The 17,337-nt window shown below is 30.4% G+C and overlaps 4 protein-coding genes across 5 annotated transcripts; 2 read left to right on the forward strand and 2 right to left on the reverse strand.

Moving 5' to 3' along the window:
* Window positions 1-4,449: 4,449 nt before the first annotated feature.
* On the reverse strand, window positions 4,450-8,410 carry LOC124496391 (RCC1 and BTB domain-containing protein 2-like). Its single transcript, XM_075733098.1, has 2 exons — window positions 7,605-8,410; window positions 4,450-5,335 (listed from the first exon to the last, which is right to left on the reverse strand). The coding sequence occupies exons 1-2, from the start codon at window positions 8,323-8,325 to the stop codon at window positions 4,536-4,538; spliced, it is 1,521 nt and encodes a 506-aa protein (XP_075589213.1). The 5' UTR covers window positions 8,326-8,410; the 3' UTR covers window positions 4,450-4,535.
* A 1,186-nt stretch (window positions 8,411-9,596) lies between these two features.
* LOC124496823 (RCC1 and BTB domain-containing protein 2-like) lies at window positions 9,597-10,967 on the reverse strand. The gene is given in 1 exon segment (XM_047060384.2): window positions 9,597-10,967. A coding segment is annotated over 1 exon segment (1,371 nt).
* Window positions 10,968-12,252: 1,285 nt separating this feature from the next.
* On the forward strand, window positions 12,253-13,704 carry Sgf11 (SAGA associated factor 11kDa). Its single transcript, XM_047060383.2, has 4 exons — window positions 12,253-12,745; window positions 12,817-12,947; window positions 13,031-13,047; window positions 13,119-13,704. Exons 1-4 carry the CDS (start codon window positions 12,566-12,568, stop codon window positions 13,325-13,327), a joined length of 537 nt encoding a protein of 178 aa, XP_046916339.2. The 5' UTR covers window positions 12,253-12,565; the 3' UTR covers window positions 13,328-13,704.
* A 1,595-nt stretch (window positions 13,705-15,299) lies between these two features.
* LOC124497349 (uncharacterized) lies at window positions 15,300-17,296 on the forward strand. 2 transcript variants are annotated; one of them, XM_075732940.1, is made up of 2 exons: window positions 15,300-16,653; window positions 16,705-17,296. In XM_075732940.1, exons 1-2 carry the CDS (start codon window positions 15,756-15,758, stop codon window positions 17,001-17,003), a joined length of 1,197 nt encoding a protein of 398 aa, XP_075589055.1. In that variant the 5' UTR covers window positions 15,300-15,755; the 3' UTR covers window positions 17,004-17,296. The 2 variants fall into 2 exon arrangements, with proteins under 2 accessions (XP_075589055.1, XP_046916970.2); XM_047061014.2 differs by having other exon boundaries at window positions 15,301-17,296.
* Window positions 17,297-17,337: the final 41 nt, after the last annotated feature.

Genomic DNA, 17,337 nt, shown 5'->3' on the forward strand with positions numbered 1-17,337 from the left:
TCGATCATGTGCCAATGAAAAGCTGTCGAATTTCGAACATGCAATTTGTTGTACATTTTCAATCGGTATTTTTGTCGGTGTTAATCGTTTAAAATAATCACCAAGGCCAAGTTGACAATCATAATCAGAACCACACCCCCAAAGCTGACCATTTTCGAATAAAAATAATGAATGTTGTTGGCCAGCCACAATATCTTTGATGCGGATATCGATTAAATCGTCATTTGGAAATGAAACAAGGCATGGGGTGCTTCGTTTGTTTTCATCACCAAGACCTAATTGCCCACAACTATTAAGGCCCCATGAATAAATTTCTCCTTTATTAGTTATTGACAAACTATGATCCCCTCCACAAGCTATGAGCTTAACATTTTTTAGATTATCAATTTGGATCATACTTTCATATGATAGTCTTTCATTACCAGTTATTTGACCAAAACAATTATTACCCATAGCGAATACATGACCATCTTGTCGTAGCAATAATAAATGCAAGCATCCACAAGCAATCATCTTGAAACGATCATTATCGTTGGAAATCAATTGTAATGTTCGCTTTGTTTTCCATTTAGTTTTAGGAGCACTGGCTAGAAATACTTGTCCATCATCAGTTAGAATGGCAATAAAATTACGTCCATAATCTACTTGAACAATTTTGACATCATTTAAAAGTGATATCCGTTGTGGTTTGCTCATATCATGTTTTAACGAAAACGATGAGCATATTTCTTCACCATAGGCATATGTAGCGTCTTTGGTCATCAATAAAAATTGTTTTCTAAAAGATTTTTTGAAATTGAAAAAGCTAAAAATTGAAACAACAGATTGAAGAAATTGTTGATCGATGTTTTTGAAGTCATCTTGAAATAAATAAATATCGATATTATCAATCTGTGATTTCGCCATTATCGGTGATGAAAAACACTCAAATTATAGACAAAAAATATTGACCAACGAGAATATGCGAGAATTAATGACGGTGGAAAGGAATGATCAACAATTGCGTGACGTCATGTATTTTGTATATGTATGTCATGTATAGCGTTCATGGTGGACAAAGTTAACACATGCGTATTCACACAGCAAAGATTTAAAAATACAAGAAAATTTAATATTGTAAAAATGAAAATACAGGTGTTGGCAAAATAAAAAACAAAATGTTTGTGGTGATGATGATGGTGGTAAATTAAAATGGCAAGGCAGCAAAAATGACTCGAGGTGATGATTGCTTGTATGGCATAGACTTTTATATGATTTTCCCAATTATCCCACTGCCAATCGATTTGACCACGCCACTTGTCACATAAACCATGTGTTCGAGTGATCTTTCGCTACTCATATTTACCACCGTCCTTGATCGAAAGTGGTGGACGAGTCCAAAGTTTTTATCGGGCCCTGAAAATAAGTCTGTGACACATGGCCACGTTTTTTTCACGCTGGTTTTTGCCATTCCAATTCTTCGCTTCCTTGCCAATTCAAAAAGAATTCAAAATCGATGTTCATTTTAGGACATCACATTGAATTGAGCCAAAAAAAAAAAAAATAAAATAAAATAAAAGATTACTAATGTTGGATGAGAAACATTATTAGTGCTATCTTTTGTTATATTTTTGAACTTCTGAGTATTGTATGTTTATTCAAGTTTTTCTGAATTTGTCCCTTTGCTTTAACAACTAAATATATATGCGCAATAAAAAATATATGAAAAGCCATAACACAACACATGTTATTTTACGAAAATCATAACAATACCTAAAATGAAAATTGAAATGATCAATTTAACATTCAATCATCAATGTTTGGCAATCAAAAATCATTTTTAAACATTTTTTTTATTATTAATTGATTTATTATTGGTCAATCAAGAATAGAGTAAAAAAAAGTAAATTTTCATTTTTAGTTTCATGGAATCAAAAAACAATGAATTATTTTGAATGAGTAGTTGAATGATTGTAAAACCAATTGAGAAATTCAATAGAATTTTCATTGTTTTGCCGAATATTGTCGGTAACACTTGTTCGATAGCAATATGACTTAGTTCATAGTACAATTCCTTCATTTTGTATTTGATAATTAATGGAAGATGTGTGGTCATAGTTTGTGCATTCAGATCACTCCGTATGAATGTTTGACAATATTCCATCAACCTTTCATCACCATAACAATTGGCCAGATCGACAAGTTCGGTTATGTTTTGACGATTAATATGAATTTTTCCAGTATGTAACATGCGGATATATGCATAGTATGCTTCATACGAATAATCGTTGATGATCACTTGGTCATTTTCACTCCAATTTCCGGAAAACATTCGACGATAATATTTCGATACAGATTTTAGATAAAATTTGCATGACTTGATATCATTGTCAATTTTGAATTTCACATCATAATTATCTTGATTATCGAATAATCGGAGGATTGATTTGTATGATAATGAATCATGTGATCCGAATTCATATATTGTTGATGTGAGGCCAAATGTGAGTGGTGAATCCAATACCTGAACTGATGCATAAGCAAATGATGAATGCGAATCATTCAATTTTCTAGGTGACGACCAATTCGGGTCATGTTTGGTTTCGCCCCATGCATAATACGATGATCCATCGTACACCAATGAAAATGAATTGAATATTGAACATGCGATTTGTTGCACATTTTCAATCGGTATTTTTGTCAAAATTGATCGATTATTTTCATCACCAAGACCAAGTTCACCACTATAGTGGTGATGGAAAAATCATTGCCGATGCAGTTACAAATGACGTCGGATGATCATCAAATCTTTTAGGTGATGACCATTTTCTATATTTGGCTTTTCCCCATGCATAATACGATGACCCATCATTTGCCAATAAAAAGCTGTCGAATTTCGAACATGCAATCTGTTTTACATTTTCAATCGGTATTTTTGTCGGTGTTGATCGAATCTCTGTATCACCAAGACCAAGTACACCATTGTAATTAGAACCACATCCCCAAACCTGACCATTTTTGAATAAAAATAATGAATAATCTTCGCCAGCCACAATATTTTTGATTCTTGTTGAATCAGGATCAGAAAATGCAACAAGATAGGGTATGTCTCGGTCTTCTTCATCACCAAGACCTAGTTGACCAAAATCATTAAAAAGTGATATTCGTTGTGGTTTGGTCATATCATGTTTCAACGATAGCCATGAGCATATTTCTTCACCATATGCATATGTAGCTTTTTCGGTCATCATTAAAAATTCTTTTTTTAATTTACTTTTTTCGTAATTAAAAATAATGAAAATTGAAACAACTGATTGTAGAAATTTTTGATCGATGTTTTTGAAATCATCTTGAAATAACTTAAAATCGATACTTTCAATCTGTGATCTTGCCATTGTAGATGATGAAAAACATTTTAAGAAACAATTTAAAAACTGAAATTTAAGACACAATATATTGATAAAATATGTAAAAGTAAGACGCAGCTCAGGCTGTGGATAACTTGGTCCAGAGACCACATTTATTGTTGTCTTTAAAATAGACAATTACAAGTATAATTATACAAATAATAAAGATGGCTATGGCAGCCAAAATAACAATTATGATTGAATTCAAACAAAAGGCCTCGTTCAATCGCCAATCTACTGCTTATATTAGGCTTATCGGACTTGCCATCAATACTGGTTATTCAAATCCACCTCATTTCAAACTCATGACCAATTCATCAGCAGTGGCGCTGTTGTTATTAGTTTATATTTCTACAAATATATATGCAAGAAATCAGTGACAACAGACAAAAAAAATGATTAGCAAAATTGAAAATAACAAATGACTGAAAATATAGCCAACCACATTGAATTTAGCAAAAAAAAAATGAAAGATTACTGTGCCATCACTGCAGATGCATAGTAACGGTCATTAGTTACATTCGACGATGAAGTAGTTTGACAATGAATATATTTAGTCGATTGATTTGGGTTGCGGGTTAAAATGTCCAAAATAAAAGCAGCCAAATCTGAAACTATGTCCATTTAGATTCCGTGATCTAAATGGACATAGTTTGTTCATTTAGATCACGGAATAGTTTTTTTTGGAAAAAAATGCCAATTTTTGTATACCTCTTCTCGGTTAGGAGTGACAACTTTTTGTCCTTTGACCTCTAGAGACTCGAGGTATCAAATTCAAATGACATTATTATTGTACCTTGTGGTGTGACGGATAATTGTTCGAAGTTTCACAAAAATATTTCAAATGGCGGCTATTCAGGAGCGATTTGAAGAAAAGTGGCGTGTTAAGTTGATTATCATTATCGATGGCCAATTGATGATGAATTTAATTATGAAAATTCATTGTTTTTTTCATTGTTATCCAAATGATGATGGTAATGGTAAAGCGAAAAGAAAATTAAGTCATTGGAATTGTTTTGATTATGAATTTGATTTATTTATTGAACAAAATAGAAAAGAAAAATGATAAAGAAAATTTTTAATTTATTTTTTTTTAAACAATGGAATTATTATTGAATGAATGATTTTTTTATGGTAAAAGTAATGTGTTTAAAAAAATTTCCTTTTTGTTGAAGATTGTCGGGTATTTTTGTACAGATGAGCAAGTTTTTCATACATTTCTATCATTTCGTATTTGTTAATTAATGGAAGATATTTGGGCATAGTTTGTTCATCCAAATCATTCCGTATGAATGTTGCACAATATTTCATCAAACTTTCATCACCATAACAATTGGCCAGATCAACAAGCTCGGTTATGTTTTGATGATTAATTTGAATTTTACCCGTATGTAACATCCGTATATAGGCATAATATGTTTCATACGAATAATCGGTGATCACTTGGTCATTTTCACTCCAATTTCCGGAAAACATTCGACCATAATATTCCGAAGCAGATTTGAGATAACATTTGCATGCTTTAATATGTTTATTGTCAATTATGAATTTCACATCATAATTATCTTGATTATCGAATAATTTGACGATGGATTTGTATGATATTGAATCATGTGATCCAAATTCATATATTGTTGATGTGAGGCCAAATGTGATTGGTGAATTCAATACCTGAACTGATGCAGATGCAAATGATGTAGGATGACCATCCAATTTCTTCGGTAATAACCATTTGTCATATTTGGTTTTGCCCCATGCATAATACGATGATCCATCATATGCCAATGAAACGTTGTGGATTTTTGAACATTTAATTTGTTGTAAATTTCCAATCGGTATTTTCGCCAACTTTGATCGTCTATTACCAAGACCAAGTTCACCATTATAATTAAAACCACATCCCCAAAGCTGACCATTTTCGAATAAAAATAATGAATGTTGGTCACCAGCTACAATTTCTTTGATTCGGATATTGATTGAATCATCATTTGGAAATGAAACAAGACATGGGGTGTTTCGGTTTTTTCTATCACCAAGACCTAGTTGACCAAAATCATTATGGCCCCAGGAATAAATGTCGCCTTTATTTGTTATTGAAAAATTATGATACTTTCCACATGCTATGAACTTGACATTTTCTAAGTTATCGATGTGGATCATACTTTCATATGGCAATTTTTCATTAATTGAAAAACAATAACTAATATTACCTATAGCGAAAACATGACCATCTTGTCGTAGCAATAATAAATGCGATCCTCCACAAGCAATCATCTTGAAACGATCATTATCGTTGGAAATCAATCGGAATGTTTTATCGGTCTTCCAATTAGAATTATTACTTGCCAGATACACTCGACCATCATCAGTTAGAATGGCAACAAAATTACTTCCATAATCTACTTGAACAATTTTCATATGATCAAGACAAGATATCCGTTGTGGTTTGGATATATCATGTTCCAACGATAACGATGAGCATATTAATTCACCATATGCATATGTAGCATCTTTGGTCATCAATAAAAATTGTTTTTTCAGATTATAATTTTCGTAAATAAAAATTCTGATAATTGAAACAACTGATGTTAGAAATTTTTGATCGATTTTTTTGAAATCATCTTGAAATAAATTAATATCGGTAATTTCAGTCGCTGATCTTGCCATTATCGATGATGAAAAACACTCAAAAAATCAGAATATTGACAAAATGATTGACAAACTATTAGAATATTCGAGAATTAGTGATGAGCCAAAAATAAATGATTGTAACGTAAACTGTTGTTATGAATAAATAAATCACTTTTATTGAACTTGACGATCTAGCTTGTTCGAGTGTGTGTATCTGAATGCGGACTGGTAATTTTCGGTTGGAAACATGCTCGTTTCTCTCACCAACATTCTCGGTCGAAATAGGAAAAGGGTTACAATAGACAAAAGTATGCGCAGCCAGTTGACTGCTACATGATAAACACAATTGCGTATTAATCATATCTTCATATACTGTACTATAGTACAGCGTTTCCCAGAGATTTTTTGCGACCCGCCTTATGAGAAAAAAATTTTTTTAACATAACAAATTTTATTTTTTAATTTTTCTCCGACCCAGTGCCGGGTTGGCAAATTTGATTCTGAAAGAAGAAATTTTCCTATTGAATTTTTTTTCCACCACAGATTCTAGATTTTGGTTAAACGAAAAAAAATAAGCTAAGCAAGTCATTTGAATTGATTCGATTGATTGATCAAAATTGTAAAGAAAAATGATAAAGTAAATTTTTATTTTTTTTAACAAAAAGGAATGAATAATGAAACAATGTGGAATGAATAATGAAACAATGTGGAATGAATAATGAAACAATGTGGAATGAATGATTGTTCAGGGTAAAAGTATAGAAAAGATAGTTTAAGAAAATTTTGTACGTTTGGAAGATGAAGAAGATTGTTTGTTTTGATTTTTGTACAGATGAGCAAGTTTTTCATACAATTCTATCATTTCGTATTTGTTAATTAATGGAAGATATTTGGGCATAGTTTGTTCATCCAAATCATTCCGTATGAATGTTGCACAATATTCCATCAAACTTTCATCACCATAACAATTGGCCAGATCAACAAGTTCGGTTATGTTTTGATGATTAATTTGAATTTTTCCAGTATGTAACAAGCGGAGATATGTATAGTATGTTTCATACTGATAATTGTTGATGATCACTTGATCATTTTCATTCCAATTTTCGGAAAACATTCGACAATAATATTTCGATACAGATTTTAGATAACATTTGCATGCTTTGATATCTTTTTTGTCAATTATAAATTTCACATCATAATTATCTTGATTATCAAATAATTTGACGATTGATTTGTATGATATTGAATCATGTGATCCAAATTCATAGATTGCTGATGTGAGGCCAAATGTGATTGGGGAATTCAATACCTGAACTGATGCAGATGCAAATGATGTAGGATGACCATCCAATTTCTTCGGTAATAACCATTTGTCATATTTGGTTTTGCCCCATACATAGTACGATGATCCATCATATGCGAATGAAAAGTTGTGGGTTTTTGAATATTTAATTTGTTGCAAATTTCCAATCGGTATTTTCGCCAACTTTGATCTTCGTCTATTACCAATACCAAGTTCACCATTATAATTACAACCACACCCCCAAAGCTGACCATTTTCGAATAAAAATAATGAATGTTGGTCACCAGCCACAATCTCTTTGATTCGGATATTGATTGACTCATCATTTGGAAATGCAACAAGACATGGGGTTCTTGAAATTTCTTTATTACTAAGACCTAATTGACCATAACTATTAGGGCCCCAAGAATAAATTTCTTCTTTATTAGTTATTGAAAAACTATGATTCCCTCCACAAGCAATAAGTTTAACATTCGCAATACCAGTATTGATCATACTTTCATATGACGATTTTTCATTACCAGTTATTTGACCAACTCTATTATCACCCATAGCGAAAACATGACCATCTTGTCGTAGCAATAATAAATGCTCCCCTCCACAAGCAATCATCTTGAAACGATCATTATCGTTGGAAATCAATCGGAATGTTTTATTCGTCTTCCAATTAGAATTATTGCTTGCAAGATACACTCGACCATCTTCAGTTAGAATGGTAACAAAATCATAGCCAGAATCCACCTGAACGATTTTCATATCATTTAAAAGTGATATCCGTTGTGGTTTGCTCATATCATGTTCCAACGATAACCATAAGCATATTTGTTCACCATATGCAAATGTAGCTTCTTTGGTCATTAATAAAAATTGTTTTTTCGGTTTATAATTTTCGTAAATAAAAATACTGATAATCGAAACGACTGATGGGAGAAATTTTTGATCCATGTTTTTGAAATCATCTTGAAATAAATTAATATCGATAATTTCAGTCGCTGATCTTGCCATTATTGATGATGAAAAACACTCGAAAAATTTAAATATAGACAAAATATTGACAAACGAAAATTAGTAGTATTCGAGAATCAGTAGTATGTAGTGTACTCGTTAACTATTTATTTATTCAAATGAATTCAAAACACATTTTCACTAAACTCCTTTGCTCGAATTGGGGCTCATCATCAATGACGTTAACAAACCATCACATTTCTCTCCCCAACCCAAACCATCAAATTTACAATCATAAAAAAAATATAAATATAATTAAATTTAAACAATAACCAAAACAGAACAAAAGAAAAAAAATACAATTCTTGAAAAATTAATAATTTCATGCAACAAATTTAAATCAACAACAAACTGATCTATAGATGATCAAGTTAAACGATGATATTTTCACACAAGAAAATCACAAACTGGCAATGAACAAAAGTCTTAATGGTTGTTCAAATGAAATGACTTCACAACAAACTGGTCCATCCAAAGATTATGACGATTGGTTTTCAAATGAATTATTTTTATCGAAAAAATAATACATCTGAGAAGATCAATACGATTCGGATTCGTATTCGGTTGTATGTTTGACGCCAATTTTTGAATCTAAAGATCATGCTAATAATCAGATTTTTTTTTGTTTTCATTTTTTTCTTCATTCTAATCATAATAAGATGATTGTATTGTGTTCAATTCATACCATACACATTCCATACTATCGTTTCAACTCACCATCATTCTCGGTCGAAATAGGAAATGGAAATTTTATCGCTTTTTCATTCGATAATTGCCCAAAACTTTTCCATCTATTCATAAATCAATAAAAAAAATGATAAAATGATCCTCAATTTGTAATTTTCATATTGCTGATTCTGTTTTTTTTTTTTTTTTGTTTTCAAAAAAGAATGAAATAAAATTCACATTGAATAAAATGAATTGGAATGAAATATAATCATCATTATAACACATAATTCAATGGCAATCAAATATATCATTATTATGGTCTGCTAGTTCTTTAGTTAGTTGGTTAGCAAATATGATTCTGAAAGAAGAAATTTTCAATTGAATTTTTTTTTCCACCACAGATTCTAGGTTTTGGTAAAACGAAAAAAAAATAATCAAAGCAAGTCATTTGAATTAATAATATTCGTTTTATTGATCAAAATTGAAAAGAAAAAAATGAAAAAGTAAATTTTTAATTTTTTTTTGAAACAATGTAATTATTATCGAATAAATGATTGTTGATGGAAAGTTTAAAAAAAAATTTTTCTTTTTGTTGAAGATTGTCACCGATTTTGGGGCAATATTTTTTAAATGCTAATATGAGCAAGTTTGGCATGCAATTCCTTCATTTCGTATTTGTTGATTAATGGAAGATATGTGGGCATAGTTTGTTCATCCAAATCATTCTGTATGAATGTTTCACAATATTCTATCAACCTTTTATCACAATAACAATTGGCCAGATCAACAAGTTTGGCTATGTTTTGAAGATTGATATGAATTTTACCCGTATGTAACATATGTACATATGCATAGTATGTTTCATACGAATAATCGTTGATGATCACTTGGTCATTTTCACTCCAATTTCCGGAAAACATTCGACCATAATATTCCGATACAGATTTTAGATAACATTTGCATGCCTTGATATCTTTTTTGTCAATTATAAATTTCACATCATAATTATCTTGATTATCGAATAATTTGACGATTGATTTGTATGATATTGAATCATGTGATCCAAATTCATAGATTGTTGATGTGAGACCAAATGTCAGTGGTGATGATAGAATCATTGTCGAAGCAGAAGCAAATGATAAATGCGAATCATCCAATTTTCTAGGTGATGACCATTTGCCATATTTGGTTTTTCCCCATGCATAATACGATGATCCATCATATGCCAATGAAAAGCTGTCGAATTTTGAACATGCAATTTGTTGTACGTTTTCAATCGGTATTTTCGTTAACTTTGATCGTCTAATATCATCACCAAGACCAAGTTCACCATTGAAATTAATACCACATCCCCAAACATGACCATTTTCGAATAAAAAAAAGGAAAATAATTGGCCAGCCACAATATCGTTGATTCGCATATCGATTAAATCAACATTAGGAAATGCAACAAGACATGGGGTGTCTCGGACATCTTTACCACCAAAACCTAATTGACCACAACAATTAAAGCCCCAGGAATAAATTTCTCCTTTATTAGTTATTGAGAAACTATGACCAGCTCCACAAGCTATGAGCTTGACATTTTCTAGGTTATCAATGTGGATCATATTTTCATATGATGATTTTATATTACCAGTTATTTGACCCCAATAATTACCACCCATAGCGAAAACATGACCATCTTGTCGCATCATTAATAAATGCGACCATCCACAAGCAATCATCTTGAAACAAACTTTATCGCTGGAAATCAATTTTAATGTACTATTCGTCTTCCAATTAGAACCATTGCTTGCCAGATACACTCGACCATCATCACTTAGAATGGCAACAAAATCAAGGCCATAATCTACTTGAACAATTTTCACACCATTTAAAACTGATATCCGTTGTGGTTTGCTCATATCATGTTCCAACGATAACCATAAGCATATTTGTTCACCATATGCAAATGTAGCTTCTTTGGTCATTAATAAAAATTGTTTTTCGTGGCCTTTTTTTGCCAATCTGATAATCGAAACAACTGATTGGAGAAATTTTTGATCGATGTTTCCGAAATCATATTGAAATAAATCAATATCGATACTTTCAGTCAGTGATCTTGCCATTATCGATGATGAAAAAATTCGAAATATAGACTAAATATATAATATTGACAAACGAAAATATGAGAGAGTTAGCGACGGCAGAAAAGAAAGGATCAACAATTGCGTGACGTCATATAGCATATATGAATAGCGTTCTTGGTGGACGAAGTTAACACAGATTTTAAAATATGAGAAAATTTATTATTGTAAAAATGAAAATTGTTGGAAAAATTAAAAAAAAAAAAAATGTTTGTGGCTATGATGATGGTGGTAAATTAAAACGGCCAGCCAATAAAAATGATTCGAGGTGATGATTGCTTGTGTGGCATGGACTTTTGTATGATTTTTACAACCGTCCAACTGCCAATCGGTTTGACCACGCCATTTGTCACATAGACCATGTGTTCGGGTGATTGTTTCACCATTCATATGTCAGTACCAGTGGGTGTATGGTAGTAAAAATCACTTTATCATCGTCCTTGATAGAAAGTGGTAGACGAGTCCAAAGTTTTTCTAGGGCCCTGAAAATAAGTCCATAACTTATGGCCACGTTTTTTCCACTCTGGTTTTTTGCCTGTTGTTGGATTTTCTCATCCTTGCCAAAGGAATTTGATTAAAACCTTTCTCGAACATCACATATTTATTTGATTGAAAATTTCAATGTCAATCTGAATTAATTTTTGTTTTTGCCTAAAATCATATGATTGCACACATATATCGTCTGCACTATTTTTTTTTTTTTTTTTTTTTTTTTTTTGGTTTGTAAATAAAAAAAGCTGGATTTTTTTTTTTTTTTTTTTTTTTGTTTTTTTTTGGTTTGTAAATAAAAAAAGCAGTGGAATGGAATTTTGAGTGGAATTCACATATTAACCAAACGTACTATATGAACAGGAAGATTGAAAATTTCGTTCTAATCTGATGATTTTTTTTGTTTGTCAATACAATAGTTTTTTCCAAACCTTTTTTGGTTTGTAAATAATGTTTTTTTTTTTTTAAAGTCATATGATTGCACACATTTATCGTCTGCACCTTTTTTTTTTTTTTTTTTTTTATTTTGTTGGTTTGTAAATAAAAAAAGCAGGTAAATTTTTTGAGTTGTTTTTTAAAATTTATACATGACATACAAATACACGTATATGAACAGGAAGAATTTTTTCTTTTCGTTCTAGTCTGATGTTTTTTTTGTGGTCCCCTTTTTTTATATTCAGTCTGTTTTTTATTGTTGTTTCGAGGTAAATTTTTTGTCTTGTTTTGTTAAAATTTATACATGACATACAAATACACACACGCACCTACTTCTGAATGTTCGAAAATTTATTTTTTCTTTAGAATTTTTTTTGTTTGTTTGTTTGCTTTCAATTTTGCAGCAAAATTTTTATTTATTTTCAATCAAATTATATTGAATTGAAATGAAATAATGAAAGAATAAAATTTACCACCCGGTTTAACGAACATTCAACAACAACAAAAAAAAAAAAACAATGCACACCGATTTTAATCAAATCAAAATACTCAATAATAATGTATCATCATCAGAAAATGAATCATTGGAACATTCATCGATTACACAACAGCAACAACAACAACAGCCAGAACAAGAAGAAGAAGAAATTGTTATGAAAAAATCCACATTAATCACTGATGGCCAATATTATGATCTAGTAAATTATCACAACGATTATTATTGATAAATGATTTATATTTATTTATTTATTATTATATCAAAAAAAAGGATTCCATATCAAACGATCTATTCGATAATATATTCGAACATTTATGTTTGGGCGTTTATTTTGATTTTTATAAATCACATAAATTAAATTCCATACGACTTAGAGAATATTCCAATCCAAATGATGATATGTGAGTAGTATACTGATGATGATGATTTTTCACTTTCATTACAATTTATTCATTCTTTAATTATTCTGATTCCAATTTCAAAGTGATTCAAAAGTTTATGGTAAGTACTGTACATCTATATGATTCAATTAAATTCCATTTTTATGATGATTCTTGTTAATTTCTCCATAGAAAACACAAAATTGGACATATTTGGTCATTCAGTGAATGGTATTAAAAAACTTGAATGTGCTTGTCCAAATTGCTCACGAACATGTGCCGCATTTCGTTTGGCACCACATCTGGAAAAATGTCTCGGCATGGGACGTAATAGTAGTAGATTAGCATCAAAAAGAATTGCATTGGTCATAAAAAATTCCAATGGAACGAATAGTGAATGACAACAACAACTACACATTTTAGAGCTGGTTTTTTGTGTGTTTAGGTGTTGTAAATATGTCTAGACTCAAATTTTTTTTCTGATAATTCTGGTCGGTTAATAATTATTTTTCATGGGAAATTTTTTCTTTGTAAAATTTTTTTTTATTTGTTACACACACACACACACCAATATAAACACAAATTGAAAATTTTTGCATATCTTATTTGCTACATTCGTTCACCAATACTACTACTACCACTACTTATAAATACATTATAATTGCATGAAAATTTTATGAAAACCAAAATTATTATATTATTATTATTACCATTACTAGCTATGATTTATAAATATTTTTCAAATGATTGATTTGGAAACAAAACAAAATAAAACAGAAAAAATGATCATCAATTTTTCAATAATAAAACTTGTAATATTGAAAATTTACGACTAGAGATGTCGCCAGTTGTTTTATTTTATCCCTTTTTTTCGTTTTGGTTCGAAAAGTATTTTTAAAGAAAAAAAACAACCTCAAGACAATATATAAATCTGTATAAACTGTTGTTCAAAGAACAAAAAAAAGCCAAGAAACGCCCATCATGAAGTTCTTTGTGTCAATTAGAAGAAAAGAAATTTAATTGCACTTTTTAAATGTAATAAATTGAATTTTATCTCTTACATATATAAAATTATTATTATTATAATATCCACAAACTATCTACGGTTGGATTACAATGACAATGATGATGATGATGATGATGATGATTATGATGACGGTGGTGGATATCATCATCAATTTGGTACTTGAGATTTTCTTTTTTTTCCTTCTCATTTCAATTTAGATGAATTATTATTAGTAGATTTATATCTTAAAAACAATTAACCAGCCAATGAAATCATTGTTATCATTCTTACAAAAAAAGAGAGGATTTTTTTTTCACTGGTTGATAAATGATTATTTGTTTCGGTTTGGAAATTCAGAGATTTTTAATTTAAATTTTTTTTGTTTTGTTTTTTGTTTCTCTCATTTACATACTGATCGTTCAGGTTGATTTATTGATTATTGGCCAAACACAACTACAACAACAACAACAACAACAACGATAGCTAAATCCCATTATTACAATTCTATGGAAAACGCAACACTTGTGATTTCATATATCGATTGGATCATTTTCAATTATGATTGACATGCTGCTGCTGCTGCTGTTGATGTTGATCTTGCTTTTTGTTTCCCGGTTATAATAGATCAAAATGACAATAAGCATGGATAAAATAATAATAATTTAACTCTAAATCGATGATGCTATTTATCCAATAATAAAAAAATCTCAATCAACAAAAAAAAATTGTGACAGATGTCAAAAAGATAAAAATGTCAGAATGTAAAAATCTGATGGAAATTTATTTTTATTTTTTTTCATACAATTTAATTTGATTGAATTTGAATATTTACAACAACAACACCAACAAAAAAAAATTCTGATTTCGTATCCAGTGTATTCTGATTTTGTTCATTATCATCACCATCATCGTAGAATCATTTTTTTATATGCAGATTTTTTTATTATTATTCATCTAAATGATAATTGTCTGGACTCTTTTGCTGATACAAAATATCCACCGTCATCATCATCATCATCATTATTAAACATATCGTTGTTGGCGATCCAATTGAAAAATCATTCAACATGACATTGATCCGTTTTTATGTTTGCCGCTGCTAGTGGTAGTAGCGTACAAAATAACTACATATGTATGTATGTACCATATACATATATTTATGGCCAATAAATCCAATCATCATAAAATTAAAAAAAATGATCCAAAAATATGAAAAGAAAAGAAAAGAAAAGAAAATCTTCTAAAATACTGTCCTCCAAAACAAAAACCAGCTCATTATTATTATTATTATTTGATATATTGATGCTAGTTTTTTTTTGTCTACTTTTTTTTCCTTTTTTCACTCTATAGACATATATACACATTCCAGTAAAAAATGTCATTGACAACAGGTTGCTAATATACACGTTTTTCTTTACCATTTTATAATGATATATACACCATAAACCATTGATCATCATCATCATCATCATCATTATTACACACCGCTACCGTTAAATCATAATCTTTTGGAAACATCATTTTAATTGATGATCTAAAAAAAGTTTTTTTTCAATTTTGAAATAAGACATTTCATTGTCTGTGTGTGTGTATGTGTGTGTGTGTATTGTAGTGTCTATCTGTAGCCCAAATCATTATCAATCGAATCGAATCAGAAAGAAAAAAAGAAAAAAAATTTTTTTTGACGATTTTCAAATACCAATAAATTCGATTACGTGATATATTTGTTTTTTTGTATGTTTTGAAGATAATTTATCTTACCACTGATCAACATTATCATCATAATCATCATCATCACAAGAAAAAAAAATTTAGATAACAAAATGGCTGAAAATGTTCAAATGAACGGTGATATTGTTGTCGTCGATGTTAATGCTAATAATAGTAGTGGTTGTAATGAACCCGAAACAGCAAAAGCATTTGCAAAACAATATATTGAAGAAAAATTTGTTCAACAAATTGCCGAAAAGATGAGCACATTCGATCAGGAAACAATGGATATGAACATTCATCAATCTCCAGTAACTACTACTGTTGTGGTTGAAACAACAACAACAACAACGCCCACCGTCAATGGTAATGCTACAGCAATTCAAGATGCTGATAATGATGATCATCCATTGAATAATAATGTTCCAACTGTTACTGTGACTTTAGCTGAAGAAACGAAAAACCAATCAGAATCGGATGTTGAAAATGAACAAGCACAGTTTGTGGATGCAAGTGATTCGATTATAGAAACACCAGCTACTGATGTTACAATGGAAGAAACAGTCACAGAAGAACCAGTAACAGGTGTCACGTTGGAGGAAACAGTCCAAGATGTACCAGCAAATGATGTTACGATTGAAGAAAAACTTCCGGAAGCAGTTGTTGCTGATGTGATTGTAGAGGAAACAATTAAAGAGTCGCCAGCAACCAACGTTACAACCGAGGAAATCGTACAACAATATCCCGTAACAGATGTTACAATGAAAGAATCGGTTCCAGAAGCTCCAGCTACAACAAATGTTACTGTTGAGGAAACAATTCCAGAATCACCAGCAACAAATCACCATGAGACTATGGAGGAATCGTCACCCGTAACATCAATTACAACTTCGGAATGTGAAAAAGAATCATCATTGGAATCATCACCTGTAACTAATGTTGTAATGGAAATGACAAACGGCCACGAACATCCAATGCACGACGAATATTCGGAAACATCGAAAATAAATGGTAACGCCCATCATTATGATGTTGTCGATGGTGCTAATCATTCCATTTTAGGAGCTGTTATGAAAGATGAAACACCGAATGATTCATCATCCAACGTTATGGAACCTGGCCAAACAACTATGCATCGTGAACATGATGATGATGATGATGGTGACGAAATCGATAAGAATATTCGAAAAATGGTGATCAACGAAAATTGGTGGAAAGAAAAACGAACAGCACTTGAAAAAGAGAAACAAGAATCAGAAACACCGGTAGATAAATTTCGTACAATCAAACAGAATATTCGTCGCGGTAATACACGATCATTGAAAGAACGTTTTGAAAATTTGAGCAAATTAACTGAATAACTTTCATTATTATAAAACAAAACAAAAAAAACATTCCTTTAATTGAACAGCAATATTATTAGTTATATTTATATTCATGAATCAAATTCAATTTATATACTATGATTTTTGTGATCAAAATGTAATAATCTCGTTTGTTTGTCTATTTTTTACTGTTTTATGATTGAAATGTATTGAAGAAAAAAAAATTACTGAGAAAGAAAAATTCTGATGCAAAAAAAAAAAACAGCAGCTAACCATAACCATATAACCATAATTTGGATGATAAATAAATATATTTTCCGTTTTTTTTATGTCATTTTTTTTCACTGTGTACCGTTTTCACTATCATCCA

Source organism: Dermatophagoides farinae, chromosome 7, assembly GCF_024713945.1.
Source record: "Dermatophagoides farinae isolate YC_2012a chromosome 7, ASM2471394v1, whole genome shotgun sequence".
Classification (NCBI taxonomy): domain Eukaryota; kingdom Metazoa; phylum Arthropoda; class Arachnida; order Sarcoptiformes; family Pyroglyphidae; genus Dermatophagoides; species Dermatophagoides farinae.